The sequence below is a fragment of the Crocuta crocuta genome, unplaced genomic scaffold, assembly GCF_008692635.1.
Source record: "Crocuta crocuta isolate KB4526 unplaced genomic scaffold, BGI_CrCroc_1.0 scaffold29, whole genome shotgun sequence".
Classification (NCBI taxonomy): domain Eukaryota; kingdom Metazoa; phylum Chordata; class Mammalia; order Carnivora; family Hyaenidae; genus Crocuta; species Crocuta crocuta.
Window position 1 is genome coordinate 4,437,860 of NW_027533280.1, and position 16,585 is coordinate 4,454,444.

The window sequence follows — 16,585 nt, forward strand, 5'->3', positions numbered from 1 at the left end:
TCCTCAGATTTTCATGGAGACCTCGGAAGTCTGCTGATATCTCAAGGCCTCACTTGGCCCATGATGGAAGCTTGCACTGATGAAAGATGATTTGTTGGGAGGAAATCAGGGAGAAGGTTTGCACTGATAAAGATACTCCCCACAATAAGTACAGGCTTATTTCTTCCTCTTCTGGTTTTGCTTACCCAGCTTTTGAGATTTAACCACCTTCCCTTGGGGTGCCTGGGTGGCTTGTTCAATTAAAAGGCCAACTCTTGATTTCAGCTCAGGTCATGATGACTTCACAGTTCATGAGATTGGGCCCCATGTCGGGCTCTGTACTGACAGCGTGGAGCCTGCTTAGGTTTCTCCTTCTCCTCTCTCTCTCTACTCCTCCCCTGCTGGCACATACATGCACATACACACTCTCTCTCAAATAAATAAATAAACTTTAAAAAAAATATTTAACCACCTTCACTGACTACCGTAAGAGACATCTGCTGTTCTTGTTTGCATTGGATCTCTATCTCTGGTAACAGAAACCCCCTCTTCCATTTTTGGGAGTTGCCCTTACCTGACTCATCATCTATCAGAGTCATAGCAGTTGATTCAAGAATGGTCTGACACACTTGAGACGAGTGAAGAGTCAGCCGTAGGAATTTGCTGGAACTATTGGAGAAAAGATTCTACTTGTAGTGAGGTTGCTAGGCTGGATGAATATAAACCTCTTGCTACTAGCAGCCCATTCAGAGGGAAGTGGAGATAAGACCCAGAGAAATGGAGGGAGAAAGAGTACCAAGATGACATCACTGACCAAATCAAGCCATACCTGAAGGTAGAATATCCTTGGACTTCAAAATTGCATGAAATAATGAGTCCCTCCTTATTTTAATCTTGTACCAAACTGGTTCTCAAAAAATAGACTTGACCAGGAGTGATATTTTCCCTCTCTGAATAACCAGAGCAGAGATTCACAACCATGGATAGCCTTGCAGTATCTACAGGGTTAAATAAGGGAGTCATAAGGGGCAGCTTCTAGTTTCTCTCACCTCCTTCACACCTGTCCCCACCCTCTTCTCCACTAGAAGCTGGTGAACTTTTAAAGCATACTTCCATGTAACAGCATCTTTATCAGAGGGTTTCAGGTGAGAAGCATATTGGGAATTTTAGTGCAAGGGACAAGTAGGTTTCAACAACAGTTTATTGTTACAACCAAAACTACTACTAAAGAATCCACATCTTGGGTTCTGTAGTCTACAACCGTACCTTATATAACCAGTCTTAGCACCCAAGAGGCTAAGATTAACAATAATTGAAAAGACAAACCCATGAATGAATGGCCACCCACCTCCCACTCACTCATGCCCTTGATGTACATACCCTGTTCATCTGACTTGGCCAATGGAAGTGCTTTATCTATGAGACACTGGAGGTATGTACATGGATGTTCATGGCACCATCGTTCATTATAGCCAAAGTGGAAACAATCCAAATGTCCACCAACTGAGGAACGGATGAACAATGGAATATTATTCTGGCCACAAAATTGAATGAGGTACTGATACATGCTACAACATGGATGAACCCTGAAAAAACAATACTAAGTAAAAGAAGCCAGACACAAAGAGCCACCTACTTTATGATTCCTTTTATATGAAATGTCCAGAAAAGGTATATTCATAGAGAAGGAGAGCAGATTAGTGGTTGCCAGGGGCTGGGAGGTGACGGGGTTTTTGAAAATCTTGAACTAGGAGATGATGGCTAAAGGGTACAGGGTTTCTTTTTGAAGTGATGAAAATGTTCTGTGATTAGATAGTGGTGATGGTTGCACAACTTTGTAAGTATGCTGAAGCCATTGAATTGTACACTTTATTTTTATAATAATTTTTTAAAATTTGAGTATAGTTGACACACATTGTTAATATTGTTTTCAGGTATACAACATAGCGATTCAACTTTGCTGTATGTTATGTTACGCTTACAAGTGTAGCTACCATCTGTCACCGTACGTCACTATTACAATGTCATTGACTATACTCTCTACACTGTGCCTTTTATTCCCAGGACGTAGTTATTCCTTAACTGGAAGCCTGTTTCTCCCACTCCCTTTCAACTCTTTTGCCCATCCCCTCACCCCCTTCCCTCTGGCAAGCACCAGTTTGTTCTCTGTTTTATAGGTATGACTTGACTTTTTGTTTGTTTATTCATTTGTTTTGTTTTTTAGATTCCACATATGAGTGAAATCGTATGGTATTTGTCTTTCTGAGTTATTTTGCTTAGCACTATACCGTCTAGGTCCATCCTTGTTGTCACAAGTGGCAAGATATTCCAGTGTGTGTGTGTGTGTGTGTGTGTGTGTGTGTGTGTGTGTGTGTATCTTCTTTATTCATTTGTTTATCAATGGACACTTTGGTTGTTTCCACATGTTGGCTATTGTAAATAATGCTGCAATAAATATAGGGATGCATATATCTTTTCGAATTAGTGAGAATTATACACTTTAAATGGGTGAATTGGGGGTGTTTGTGTGGCTTAGTTGGTTAAGCATCCAAGTTCAGCTCAGGTCATGATCTTATGCTTGGGATTTCAAGCCCTGTATTGGGCTCTGCTGTCAGCACAGAACCCACTTCAGATCCTCTGTCCTCCTTTCTCTCTGCCCCTCCCCTGCTCTCTCTCTCTCTCAAAATAAATAAACTTAAAATAATAAATAAATAAAATAGAGGCACCTGGGTGGCCTAGTTGGTTAAGCATCTGACTCTTGGTTTCAGCTCAGATCATGATCTCATGGTTCGTGGGTCTGAGCCCTGTGTTGGGCTTTGCACTGGCAGTGCAGAGCCTGCTTGGGATTTTCTGTCTCCCTCCCCAACTCATACTGTCTCTGTCTCTCTCAAAATAAACAAACAAAGAAATAAATAAAATGGGTGAGTTGTATGTATGTGAATTATACCTTAATAAATCTATTTTTTTAGAATATAGAATCAGGATGAGGGTGGGAATCTTTCAGAAAGACTGTCTCATATAACTGGACTTCCCTTCAGCTATTAAAAATGTCTGGTATAGGGGCGCCTGGGTGGCACAGTCAGTTACGCATCCGACTTTGGTTCAGGTCATGGTCTTGTGGCTCATGAGTTCTAGCCCCACATCAGGCTCTTGCTGTCAGTTTGGAGCCCACTTCGGATCCTCTGTCTCCCTTTCTCTCTGCCCCTCCCCCACTCACACTTTGCACTTTCATCCTATCTCTCTCTCTCAAAAATAAGCATTAAAAATTATTAAAAGTCTTTAAAAATGTCAAATATAGTTCAGCAAAGAGGCATCTTTGGAGGTTTACAAGGAAGACTCAACATAGCATCCAAGAGGGAAAAAAGTCTTCATGTGGGTGGCTTGACTTGGTATGTTATCAGCCTTGGGTGGTGTGGAATTATTGCTGAGAAGTTCCTGTTGGACTCTTCAATGAATCCATTCAAGGTTTTATCTTAAATGAATCAGTGGGTGGTAGTAAGCCTTCCTTTGGCTTGTAACTAGGCCCTATAGTTAGGCAGAGACCTAATAAGAGCTGGCTTCTCTATGTATCTCTTTTCTTGCTTCAAGTTGGAATATAAGCTTCTCAGTATATGGATCCCAGGAAGCATGCTAACTGGCCTCAAATTCTTGTGTTCCAAAGCAACCACAATAAGCATAAAATCCATTCAAGTTTGAGTGCAGAGTGGATTCCATTACTTACTTGAATTTACACAAGATTGCATTCTCATAACTGAAAAGTATAGTGTTTCTATAATAGCTGCAACACGCAGAGGAGGAACTAAAAACTACTCGATAAACCACTCTTCCCTTTCTATAGCCTACATCTGTAGACTCTATAGAAGGAGCAAATCTAACCATCTTTCTCTCTCTCTTTTTTTTTTAAGTAGGGGGAAAAATGTCCTTAACTCTTCCAATGTCAGGCACTGTTGTAATCACTTTCCCTTTGCTAACTCCATCCTCACATCAGCCACTTGAGGAAGGGATTATTAGAGCCACATTTTATAGACAGATGAGGAAAGTTCCGAAAGGTGAAGCCACAAAAGGCCAGACCCAGACCCAGGTTTCAAATCCAGCTCGCTCAGAGAATCACCTAATACGCTCACCAGGATCAATTAATTATGCAATTCCTACGCAGAATCTTTTGTTTTTCCCAAAGTTATTTAAAGTATTTAATTTTTCAAGGTCTGAAGTGTTATCTCCTCCAACTCCTCATGAGCATCTGTGAGCTGGGATGGGCCTTTGTTTTCCTCCAAGTGCCCCACAGGATGTCTCTGCTTGATAGTTCAATAATCAGAAGGCAGCCAGCAACGGATTCATCTTGCAGTTTTCTGTTCCTTCTGCCCAAAAAAATATCCCCTTGCCCAACTGGCTAATTTTCACCGGTACTTAAACATCATTTTGACCGATGGAACCTTTCCCAAGAGTATCATCCCTTCAGCCCCAAATAAACTTGGAATACTTCATCGGGGTCCCCCCATCTTTGGGTCCTTTTGTGATGCCACTTATCATAGTATTATTGGAGTTGCCTTTAAATTGTCTCTATCCGCCCTTGAGGACGGGACCCTCATAGTTAGTTCCTGGCTTCCTTTGCATCCCCAGCAGCCAGCACAGAGCAAGGCATATAGGAGATGCCTAATATGGAATTTGTTTGTTTGTTTGTTTTATTTTGCTCTAAGACTGATCCTAAATCTGTAGCTGGATTTTTCCAAGATGTTTGAAAAGGCGTGAGGAATTCAGTTTATTTCTTCTCATATTTTCCTTGCCATTTGACATCACGAAGTAATGTTCTCCACTCCTCACCCTGGCTCAGGACCCGTAAACCCACTTTGCAACGTGGGAGAACACGCCGCTCTTCCCGGCCGGGGACCTTGGCCCCGGCGCGCACCCGCGAGGGCTCGCGGAACCGGCTGGCCCACCCGCCGGAAGTGACGTAACGCCACGGCCTAGCAACCGTTGCCAAGGAGCTCGTCTCTAGGAACCCACTAGAGCCTGGATGCCTCCTGCGGGGGGGAAAAGTGGTTTCTTGAGGAGAATTTGAGGTAACCTCGCCAACCCGCGCTCGGAAACTCCCCTGAGCCCCCCAGAAGAAAAGAACTCCTCCTCCTCTCCCTTCCCAGTGCAGCAGCTCGCCAGTGGAGGGTCGCAGCCGTGAAGCCCTCAACGCGGGGGTCGGTGCTTGCCGGGCCTCGCGGGAGTCCAGGCCTCTCCCCCGAGGGTTGAGCGGTCGGGGAGCCCAGATTACCTCCATCGAGGTGCCTGGGTCCGATGTGGGGTCCCCTGTCCCGTTTCCCGAGCCCCGGGGGCGGGGGCGGGGAACACTATTTTTGGGAATCCTAAGAGGCTGCTGGTCTCGCGCTGGTGCCAGTCTGGGACCAGGGCAGTGTCGTTTCTGTCGCCAGTTGTGCCAGATAAACGCACGTCCTGGTTTTAATTCCACCCCCACCCCCACCCCCTTGGGCTCTTATGTGGGTAAGTGTTCGTGAATTAGTGTGGCGACTTTCCGCTGGCAGAAGGAGAGTAATTGCTTTTGCTAATTTTAGAGCTCAGAGCCCACTGGGCATAGGCAACCTACCTGTTCAGTACATCTTTGTCCTCAGCGGGTGACCATCTGAAAGCTGGTGGACAACCGGGGGGGACCCAACCACCTTCTTTTCCTCTCCTGGTAACATTGCACTCGTTTTTCCAAGTGATTTGTTTTTTCTGAAAGGGAAGAAAAAGTATATGTGTGTGTATATGTTATATATTATATATACATAATTTCTAAATCATTGAAATTAAATAAATATGTGTAGGAAGATTATGCCATGGATTTTTACCTAAAATACTTTTAACAGTGAAAAACTTGGGTCTCCAGTGTGGATTTTTACTTAATTTATGTAAGTTTTCCTTTTATGGATTGAAAGGCACCTCAAAATTTTAAACCTCATTGATATGAGGTTTCTATTGTCTTTTGACTTATTTTTAAACAATAATAATCTTTACCCATAGTTTTATCATAATTATGGAGAAATGATATCTTTACATTTGATGTTTTCCAATATCCAGCTCCACCCACGCAATTAAAAAGAATCTATTTTAGAGCAAAATGCAGGCAGCCCCAACTTTGATAAAATAGCATCTATTCATTTCATGCTTAAAAACTGTTAGAGAACATTGAAGTAGTTTTTTCTGTATTTCTTTTTTTAGCAGTTCATTTTTTTAATTCATTTTTTTAAATTGTTAGTTTAAAAAATTGCTTGCCTGCAAAATTTCTACCACTCCTTCCCCTACTAAACAAGTGATATCTTCATGCCGGAAACACTAGGAACCCTTGGTAAAGCCATTTCAGCTGTTAAATAATTAAATATTTAATCTTTTAAAAAGTTATGATCACCACCAACCTACTTATGCGTATGTTTTTTATTTTTTGTTTTTTTTCTGGCCTTGGGCCTGTGGACACATTCATCCAGTCTATGGAAGAAGTCACTGTTTTGATGCAGTGGGTATTCACAGAAGGAATTAGGCACAGATATGTCCTCATGGGATTTATAGTTTAGTAAAGAAGGGAAGATGTACAAAAATAATTAGCACAAAACAGAAAAGTAACTGTAAGAGAGCAGTGCAGATAAAGTGTGGTTAACTTGGAGGGCAGTACAGTGTTGCTCTGATACAGAATGTGGGAGATAGAGAATGACTTCCTGGAGGGACGTGCATTTGGAGGGCAGAGCTTGAAAGACTTAGGATTTGCACCTGTGGAGATCAGGCAAGGAACAGCCTTTCTAAGCAAGAAAACAGCATCAACTGAAGGCAGATGTGGAAAAACTAGGGGAGCAGTAACTATTTCAGTCTGGTGAAGTTTAAAAGAGTGAAAGGTAACAATTTGGAAATAAAGTCTTGAGCTAGATCTTGAAGAGTCTCAAATTCCAAGAAATTTGGACTTTGTGAACAATGAGAAGAATCATACAAGTGATTTGGAATAAGAGAAGTGGGGGCCAGAAACTTGAGGCTGTTACCTTATTGAAGGCACAGGAAACATAGGCCTGAATTATGCAAGGTTGGCAGAGTCGATGATGGGTGAAGAGTACTTGGTGGAGGAAACCAGAACAAAACCAAAGAGAGCATACCCAGGCTAAAGCTTGCTGCAGCATCCATTCAACTTCAGTTGGGTGTGGCTGTGCACAAATGTGTGGCCAGGGTTGCTAGATCTGATTTTGACAAGAAATTAGACAGCTGGATTTTAATGTAAAAAAAATCTCCCAATTTTTAAACATGGGCTGCTATTTAAAATGAAATTAGAAGCATGTCTGTAACCTAACAATCTTTACCCCTGGATAGTTGTGGAGCTGAATGGAAGAGATGTTAATGTAGGTGGAATTTATCATGCATTTGTCCATATTAATTCAATGTTAACTCAGATGATTGCTATCATACTAGATAAATATACAAAAACATTCAGTATTGGGGCGCCTGGGTGGCTCCGTTGGTTAAGCATCTCTCTGGCTCAGGTCATGATTTCACGGTTCTTGGGTTCGAGCCCCGCATCGGGCTCTGTGCTGACAGCTCAGACCCTGGAGCCTGCTTCAGATTCTGTATCTCCCTCTCTCTCTGACCCTTCCCTGCTCACGCTGTCTCTTTCTCTCTCTCAGAAATAAATAAAACATTAAAAAATTTTTTTAAATTCGATTTTAATATTAACAGTATGTACTGTAAAATTCATAATAAAGTCTTCATATTCTGATTTCTTTCAACAAAACAACCTTTTTCTTAGCATTTTGTGTACCATGTAGAATTATACTTTTCATGCCTACTTCCTATAAATTCAATACTGATTTTTTTTCCAGAATGTTTATTACCAGTATTAAGGAATTTTATCTCTATTTTTAGTTATAAGACCTAATTATGAGCGATCAAATCAAATTCATTGTGGACAATCTCAATAAGGAGCCTTTTAGGAAGAACTATAATTTAATCACATTTGATTCCCTGGAGCCAATGCAACTATTGCAAATTCTAAATGATGTTCTGGCTGAGATTGACCCAAAGGTAAGAGTTTTCTCTTTCTTGTGATGAAAAGGGTAGCAGGAAAGCCAGTTTTGGCCTCTAAGTATCTATGAGTCTTGGGCAATTTATTTAACCTCTGGGTCTTATTTTCCATGCCTGTAAAGTAAAAATAAATGATCTTTAAGGTTTCTCTACTAACTTAATAATTAAATTATCTACTTGTACCTTATTTAGAAATTACTTCTCTGCTTCAAACATAAACAGATTTGGTCTTGGAATTGAAAATGCTTTTACAAAAGGTTTTATTGTATTGCAAGTTAGCTCATGTTTCTTATACACTGGTCCTTCCACTGGATACTTTTTAAGCTTGACATTCTTAATACGAATCCTGATCTGACTTGTATGTACCCTCACTTGGTATCTGGGGGCTTCCATACTTAATCTGTTTTATGAAGAGTCCATTGTACCTGTTATGCTCTTGCCAAACAGCTTTGCCGGTGAGTTTAAGTATTGCTCTTTGTTAGACATACAACAATAATGCATTTTTTCAATTTCTTTATTTGTTAGCAAGTTGTTGATATCAGAGAGGAGATGCCAGAGCAGACAGCCAAAAGGATGTTGAGCCTCCTTGGTATCCTTAAATACAAACCTCCAGGAAATGCCACAGACATGTAAGAATCTGATCACGTGTTCCTTTCTTAAAGCTATGCTGTAATATCCAAACCTTCATAGTCTACAGTCAGAATTTCTGGGCTATACCTGGTCTCCTTTAGTTAATGGCTTTAGAATATCACCGAATTTCAAAATAATCTTGAACTTTAAATATTATTTTGTCATGGAGAAGTCTTAAGTGGGTCATTTTTTCCCCTAATCAAAAAGGTCAGGCAAATCCACTATTCCATTTTATCACTTATCATTTATCTGCCATCTTAGACAGAAACAATAACTTAAACCTGCCCACTCAATGAAGCATTAAGGCTGACTGTACCAATTTATGGTTCCAATACAACCTCCCCTGTAGTCCAGTGATATGCTAAAGGTCTAATTTTATGTTTATTGTTGATATACAGAATGACTTTAGAATAGTCTTGGTTTAATTTTTTTAGGTAGTCATGGAAAACCATCAGGAAATTGTAAATTAGGTTTTGAGCTTTTATCTCTTTTCAAGGTTTCTTTATAAGGGGGGTAGTGCATGCACACATATTTATTTTCTTTTTATAGGAGTACCTTTCGTCAGGGTCTGGTGATTGGAAGTAAACCTGTAATTTATCCAGTGCTCCACTGGCTTCTTCAGAGGACTAATGAACTGAAGAAAAGAGCATATTTAGCTCGTTTTTTAATAAAACTTGAGGTACCAAATGAGTTTCTTCAGGATGAAACAGTGGCTGATACCAATAAACAGGTATACAATACACAAATGGCGTTTTTAAACTGTAATGGATGCCAACATGCACATGTTCAGATAATTGTTAATCTCTCTCTAGCTTACTTGCTTCTCTGTATGTACAACTGGCACCAAAAGGTAAAATAGTTATTAGTAATGTCCAAGTGCAATCGTGTATGAAAATCTTGACTTTTGCACAGAAATGCCATTTCAGTGATAGGGGTATATACATAGAAAACAATCCTGAAATTAAGATTTTAGAATAATTTATTAAGAATTGTGGGTAGTACAATAAACTATTTGTAAAAATAAAAAAAAAAATAAAAAAAAATTGTGGGTCTGTGTCTCCTTAGGTTTGGGATTGTAGAGTATTTTCCTGATCAGTTAGGTGACTATACAATTTGTCATCCAAATCAAAGAGAAGGGAACTATCAAAATAATTAGGCAAAGTTATAAATTGACACTGTCCCAGACAAATCAGGATATGTGTATAGGCAAAGAAGCTAGGCTTGAGATCTCAAAGGACTTCCCAGTTAGGTAGAAAGTAGAGAAAGGGCTAGGAGTTTGAAATTTCAGTGCACTTTCCTTCTAGAGTTTTAGGATATTGGGCTCTGGCTTTACATTCTTAAAGCTCTTGACTATTGAGGATTCTGGCTGATCTGGCTCTTAGTCCTGGGATTTCAAACCATAGTACTGATCAAAGACCATTGAAAGAGAGAATTCAAGTTTAAGATTTCAAAGGACTTTGATTTTTAAAAAGTGCCTCTGTTTAGCACTTTGTGCTTTTATTCTATACTATGTACATAGACTGATTGATTTGTGCCAGTTTGTTGTGAATAGTTTGTCAGTCTGTCTCTCCCAGCAGATTATGAGGTCTGTGAAGACAGGTATCCTGTTTTATCCATCTTTGTTTTCCTCCAGGGTTTTATAGAGTTGCCTCTATACAGTATGTACTCAAAATTGGGATTGAATCAAAAGCAATTAAAACTACATGTTTCTTGGGGCACCTGGGTGGCTCAATTGGTTAAACGTCCGGCTTCAGCTCGGGTCATGATCTCACGGTTCTTGGGTTCGGGCCCGCGTCAGGCTATGTGCTGCTGACAGCCAGCTCAGAGCCTGGAGCCTGTTTCAGATTCTGTGTCTCCCTCTCTCTCTGATTCTCCCCTGCTCACACTGTCTGTCTCTCTCTCAGAAATAAATAAAAGACAACAAAAAAATTTATTTAAAACTAAATGTTTCTTCATCCATGTTTTGTTATTTTGGATAGTCGTGGCAGTCATTCAAAACAGAGTCAGTGTTGCTTCCTTAAGACATTTTAGGGGTTGAGATAATCATGTCAAATGTTACAGTAGATACCTTGGGAGAAATACAAAAGAAGGAGACCCAACCCCTGCATTTGAAAGCTTTATTTACATAATGTAGGAAATAGAGAAGCATGAGTGTGAAATATTTTCTCCTCCCTATCTACCCCCATCAATAAACTTGACTAAAACTAATTCCTCTAGAAGAAGTTTATTAATAGTTTTTACTAAATCTGCCCAGATAATTAATGGAAGAATTAATGATAAGAAAGACATGTTTGTTCTTGAAGCATATATATCTGAGGTATATATATAAAATGACTGATACACTTAGCCAGTCATTTAGCACAGACTCTAATAAAAAATGCACATTGTCTTCCTGAATGAAGAGTTTTAGAATAAATGATTTGCCGATTTGTAGGATATGATCAGTCAAGAAAAATATTATTAATTTCCTGTCATTGCTCACAAAAAACACTACTTTTAAAGAATTTTGGGTAAGAGTTGTGATTTTTTTATTCATTCCACTACTTTTTATTGAATATCTATATCACTTATACACCATGCTGATACATAATTATACACGCTTAGTAGGGTTCTTATCCTCCTGACTCTTGCTGTCTAATGGTAGGAAAGAAACAAGTAACAAGACAATTATAATTTTACATAATATTTACTCTGGTATCATGACACTCTGATCTAGATAATATAGGGCTAGAGAAGTCTTCTCTGAGGATGGTGGTATCTTTGCTGAGACCTGACAGATGATGAGCTGAAATTATCCAGTTGAGGAAGTCATAGAGTGTTCTCAGAGGGAATACGGTGTGCAGACTGGAGATGAGAGCTAAGAATATTCCAGAGATTGAAAGATCACCATAGATGGAGTAGAGGGTGTGAGTTAGGAAAGTAACCAGGGAAGAAGCTGGAGAAGTACTTAATGACCAGATCTCATATACCTACTTTTTTTTATATCTTATATAAATGTATTTTTAATGTCATTTTATAATGGTTTAAGTAATCACTATAAGTTAATCAATAAGAAAAGCCTACTGGGTCTAGTCATTAATTTATAATTTTTTAACTTATATTTTAGTATGAAGAACTGATGGAAGCCTTTAAAACTTTGCATAAAGAATGTGAGCAACTCAAGACATCTGGATTTTCTACAGCAGAAATAAGAAGGGTAAATAAAAGAAAATATAGTAATATATTTTTAGATTTGAATATTAGATTTCCCATTTTGGTTTTTAGGTAATTCAGTATGAGTTTTAAACTATATGGGAACTAGTGCTAGCAAGTGGCAGATTTTCTTTTGTAGGACTTTTGCTAGCTCTTTACTGAAGAGATTGATGAAGCCAGGATAAACTCATAATTAGTTCTTTTTACTATATAAACCACTACCACACTACCATGGATCAAAAAAGATTACATTCTAAGGGGTGCCTGAGTGGCTCACTCAATTAAGTGTCTGACTTCTTGGTTTCAGCTCAGCCCATGATCTCACAGATTTAGGAGTTTGAGCTTCACATCAGTGTGGAGCCCACTTGGGATTCTTTCTCTCTCTCTTACCCATTCATACATGTGCACACTCTCTTTATCATTCAAGAATAAAAAAAAAAAAAGATTACATTTTGGGTCGTTACCATATATATATGTATACATGTATATATACACACACACATATGATATGTTACAGAAAATAGAGATAAGAACAAAGAAGAAAAAACCACCCAATTGTTAATATTGTGTTACAGATACTTTCAGGTTTTGTGCGTGTGTTTGGGGGTATTTGGGATCACGCTTATACAGTTATTTGTATCTTGCTTTTTAAATTATTGCATTCTGAGTACTTTCCCATTGTTATCTATCTGAATGTGATCTTTAATGACTAAATAATTTTCTATAGTATGGATAGGTTAACATTTTTGGTTTTTTATCTTTTGCTATTATAGATAATGCTATGATTATCTTATACATACATTTATTTTGGGATATTTGTGATTGTTTCCTTAGAATAAATTTCTAGAAATTGAATTGCTTATGAAAGCCAATGAAAATTTTTAGAACTTAAAAAAAATTTTTTTTCAATGTTTATTTTTTTTTTTTGAGAGAGAGAGCGAGCTCACGAGCAAGTATGGAAGGGGCAGAGAGAGACAGAGAGAGAGAGAGAGTCAAGCAGGCTCCAGGCTCCATGCTGACAGCTCAGATGAGAGGCTCAAACCCACAAACTGTGAGATTATGACCTGAGCTGAAGTGGGCTGCTTAACCGACTTAGCCACCCAGGCGCTCCTTAGGACTTTTGACACATGTTACTTAACATTCTACAAAAAAAAAAAAATTTAACATTCTCACCAAGCATGGAAACAATAGAAGTTGCTTCCTCAGGGAGGCCTTCCCTGATTTCCTAGATGACTTAGTTCCCCCAATTCTTTTTGTTTTATAACACCATGTCTGTATATCTTGCTCACCACTGTATGCCCAGTGTCTATGACAGTGCCCTGTACATGGTAGTTTCTCAACAAGAGTTTCTTGAGCATATTAGGAATGAAAGATGAACTCATATTAATGGGAGAGAAAGATCCATAAGTAGGATACTTATAATATAGTATGAAACAAGAGTGCTAGACCTTCATCTACTCTTCCTCCATTATGTCATCTGAGTAAAATGAAATGATAAAATAACCAAGAGTCTGTCATTTTAATTTCACTATCACCAGGGTATTTTTGAACATATTCTTTGTAGAAAATATGATAAGCAAGAAATAGAAAATAATTCACTCATAATGCCACACTGTAGAGATAACTACTATTGACATTTTACTGAGTATATTTAAATTTTTTTCTTCATATTGTGCTATATATAAATGTTATAATCTGCTTCTTTCAAGTAATGTCCTATCATGACTTTTTCTGTCATTAAACATTCTTCTGCATAATTTGTAATAATTTCTATTGTGTCATGCCGTAGTTTATTTAATAATCTTCAGACATCTGAGTAGTTTACAAATTTTAGATATAATTAGCATCTGTAAAACTCCTCGTAGAGAAGTCCTTGGACTTCCATGAATATTTTATTAGAAAAACTCCCAGACATGGAATTATCAGGCTAGATGGTATATATGTTTATTTTAAGACTGTTGATATTGTTCTTCAATACAATGCCACCAGTAGTGAGTAAGTGCCTATTTCCCTGGATCCTGTCAGTACTGGCTGTTGTGTCTATTTTTCTCTTCAGTATTACTGTGATAGTTAAGATACTCATTTTTTTAGGTTTAGGAAGGAATTTTTGTTTTCACTTGAAAATATTATGGAGCTGATTAACAGGAAGGTGGTTTATTTTTGAAGCCTTTATTTTTAGGAAGGGAATTGGTTAATTGACAAAATAAGATGCAAATTTATGTCTTGAAAACACCATAGCCTTAAAAATAATTTTGATGGAAAATTGGCAGAATATATAGTTTGGTATTTAACAGAGCAGATGGGATGTCAGCAGCTGTTGTTCATGTTTTTAGACCTGCACACTTTCCATTATAGAAGACTTTTGAAAAATCATGTGCCCATATTTGGAATCAGAGCACAAATGTGCTGGTTGGCAGCTTTACCTTGCTATGTTATAACCTGTTTTAGTTGCTTTTCTAAATGAACACCAGGCTGCCCAATAAATTACCCTGCATAAAGAACCCTGGGGAGAAATAAAAATGCCCTTTATCCAAAAGAGGATCTTTGTTCCTTGATGCTCTGGTTATATATAGTGAAAACGGTCGGTGCAGAATCATATGAAAACTTTGAATTCTACAAAGAATACTTTTCCTTATAATGTCTCCTTGACTACTTTTTAGGATATCAGTGCAATGGTGGAAGAAAAGGATCAGCTCATTAAGAGAGTTGAACGTTTGAAGAAAAGGGTAAGGCAAGAATTAGCACTGTAAGACTTTGGCCCCAGGTCCCAGGCGCTTGCACAGATTTAGGAATGGAAATAAAGATTAAACAAGGCATGGGTGTACATCTGAGGATGGACTCAAATAACATTGACAGAAAGGGAATCTCCCCAGGCAGTAGCCCAGAACTTTGAAGACCTGGAGTCTGGAACTTCACTGTCATCTCTAGGGAGTACTGTTTGCCAAGAGGAAATGATAAGTGGATGTCTGAGTCACATGACATGCTAATTTCTTTCTTAAACTTGACAGTAACATGTACTACTTATTCCCTTACTGTAGGTGGAGACAGTTCAGAATCATCAACGAATGCTTAAAATAGCAAGGCAACTTCGAGTTGAAAAAGAGAGAGAAGAATTTCTTGCACAACAGAAACAGGAACAAAAGAATCAGGTAGCCTCACAAAAGTTTATATTCTTGTGGTGAAAGAAATGATTCCTTTTGGTTATCCAAATGTGAAGAAAAAAGAATTCTAGATTGTGGAAGTTCGTGTTTTCTTTTGTTAATATGATGGAATACTCTTCAAAGGATTTTGTGGCACCAGCAGCAATAATGCTACTTTTTGAGTTCAGTACCCAGTATATATCTATATACTACCTTTTAGCCTGTGCTTAACTCATGTTGACCCAACATCACAGAACATTCATCATAACATTAAGCATTAAGATTAATTGCTGATAAAACTTCCAGAATCTCCAAAGGGCGTCTTGAGATCCTGGGGCTATGAGAATATCCACTTTATTCCACCGATCATAGTATCCACTACACTTTATTCCAGGGGCAAATAAGCAAATCATAAAAAGGCACAAAATCACCTACACTCCACATTTTTAGACTTTGCCTTAAAGAAAATATAATTTGGTTAGAAAGGATTACTTTTATTTCATTAAAAATTTGTCTTAAAACTGAGTAGACTTTATACATTAAAAATACACTTTGAAACAGTTCCATTTCCTACTCAATGAGTTATTTGGCTCTTTTGGAACTTGATTTGGCATCGTGGTAGTTCCATTGCACTAGTAAGCTGTATTGCTTGGTCCCTGAATGGTTACTTAGCATAAGTGTCTGATTCTTTTTTTTTGAGAGAGAGCATGCTCAGTGTGATACATGGCTCAGTCTTACAACAATGAATGAGATCATGACCTGAGCTGAAATCAAGAATTGGATGCTTAACTGACAGAGCCACCTTGGTGCCCCACATCAATGTCTGATTCTAAGACATCATTTGTGGCTGGCTCAGTTGGTAGAGTATACAACTCTTGATGTAAGACATCATTTGTGAGAATGCTAATATGCTTTAGAATTAAGAAAATCATGTTAGGGGCACCTGGCTGACCCAGTCAGTGGAGCATGTGACTCTTGATCTTAGGGTTGTGGGTTCAAGCATTGGGTGTGGAAATAACTTAAAGATGAAATAAATTAAACAAAGAAAAGCCTGATGTATGTATTTCTTTACCAAGTATTTTTCCTTGATCACTAAGTACAATAAAGAACTAAAGAAAAAATACCTGAAACCTTTTTTAAAAAGCTTTAAAAGAAAAGGTATTGAGAAAACCAATTACATTCTGAGCTCAACACCGTAATTTTCTTAGTTCTTATTATTTGTTCTTTGTATATCACAAGAATTAAGTGGAACTTGTATATTTCTTTGCTTGTCCATGTGAGTGGTAGGTCTCAATAGACTAAGGAAATAATGGATCTAATTATATTTTAAAGCTATTTCATGCAGTGCAGAGACTGCAAAGAGTACAAAATCAGCTGAAAAGTATGCGCCACGCAGCAGCAGATGCGAAGCCTGAAAGTAAGTGGAAACTATTATATGATCTAGATGATCAGAGAATATTAGTTTATATCAGTAGTTTTTCTTAAAGCAATCAACTCACGGGAATTAATTATTGTTGAGTGATAGCTCAGCATTTTAGAGTGGCATTTCCTAGTTAATTAATGAGACTCCTGGTGAAGACATCCTTAAGTTTTACCTGGGG

At 38.3% G+C, this 16,585-nt stretch overlaps 1 protein-coding gene across 1 annotated transcript in view; it reads left to right on the top strand.

Moving 5' to 3' along the window:
- Positions 1-4,963: 4,963 nt before the first annotated feature.
- The window catches only part of IFT81 (intraflagellar transport 81), an 84,212-nt gene continuing 72,590 nt past the window's right edge, over positions 4,964-16,585 (top strand). The window contains exons 1-8 of the mRNA XM_077747911.1: positions 4,964-5,039; positions 7,864-8,022; positions 8,548-8,651; positions 9,202-9,382; positions 11,759-11,848; positions 14,505-14,570; positions 14,883-14,993; positions 16,317-16,401. Coding sequence (XP_077604037.1) covers positions 7,879-8,022; positions 8,548-8,651; positions 9,202-9,382; positions 11,759-11,848; positions 14,505-14,570; positions 14,883-14,993; positions 16,317-16,401 — 781 coding nt within the window. The 5' untranslated portion in view covers positions 4,964-5,039; positions 7,864-7,878. The remainder of the gene's footprint in view (positions 5,040-7,863; positions 8,023-8,547; positions 8,652-9,201; positions 9,383-11,758; positions 11,849-14,504; positions 14,571-14,882; positions 14,994-16,316; positions 16,402-16,585) is intronic.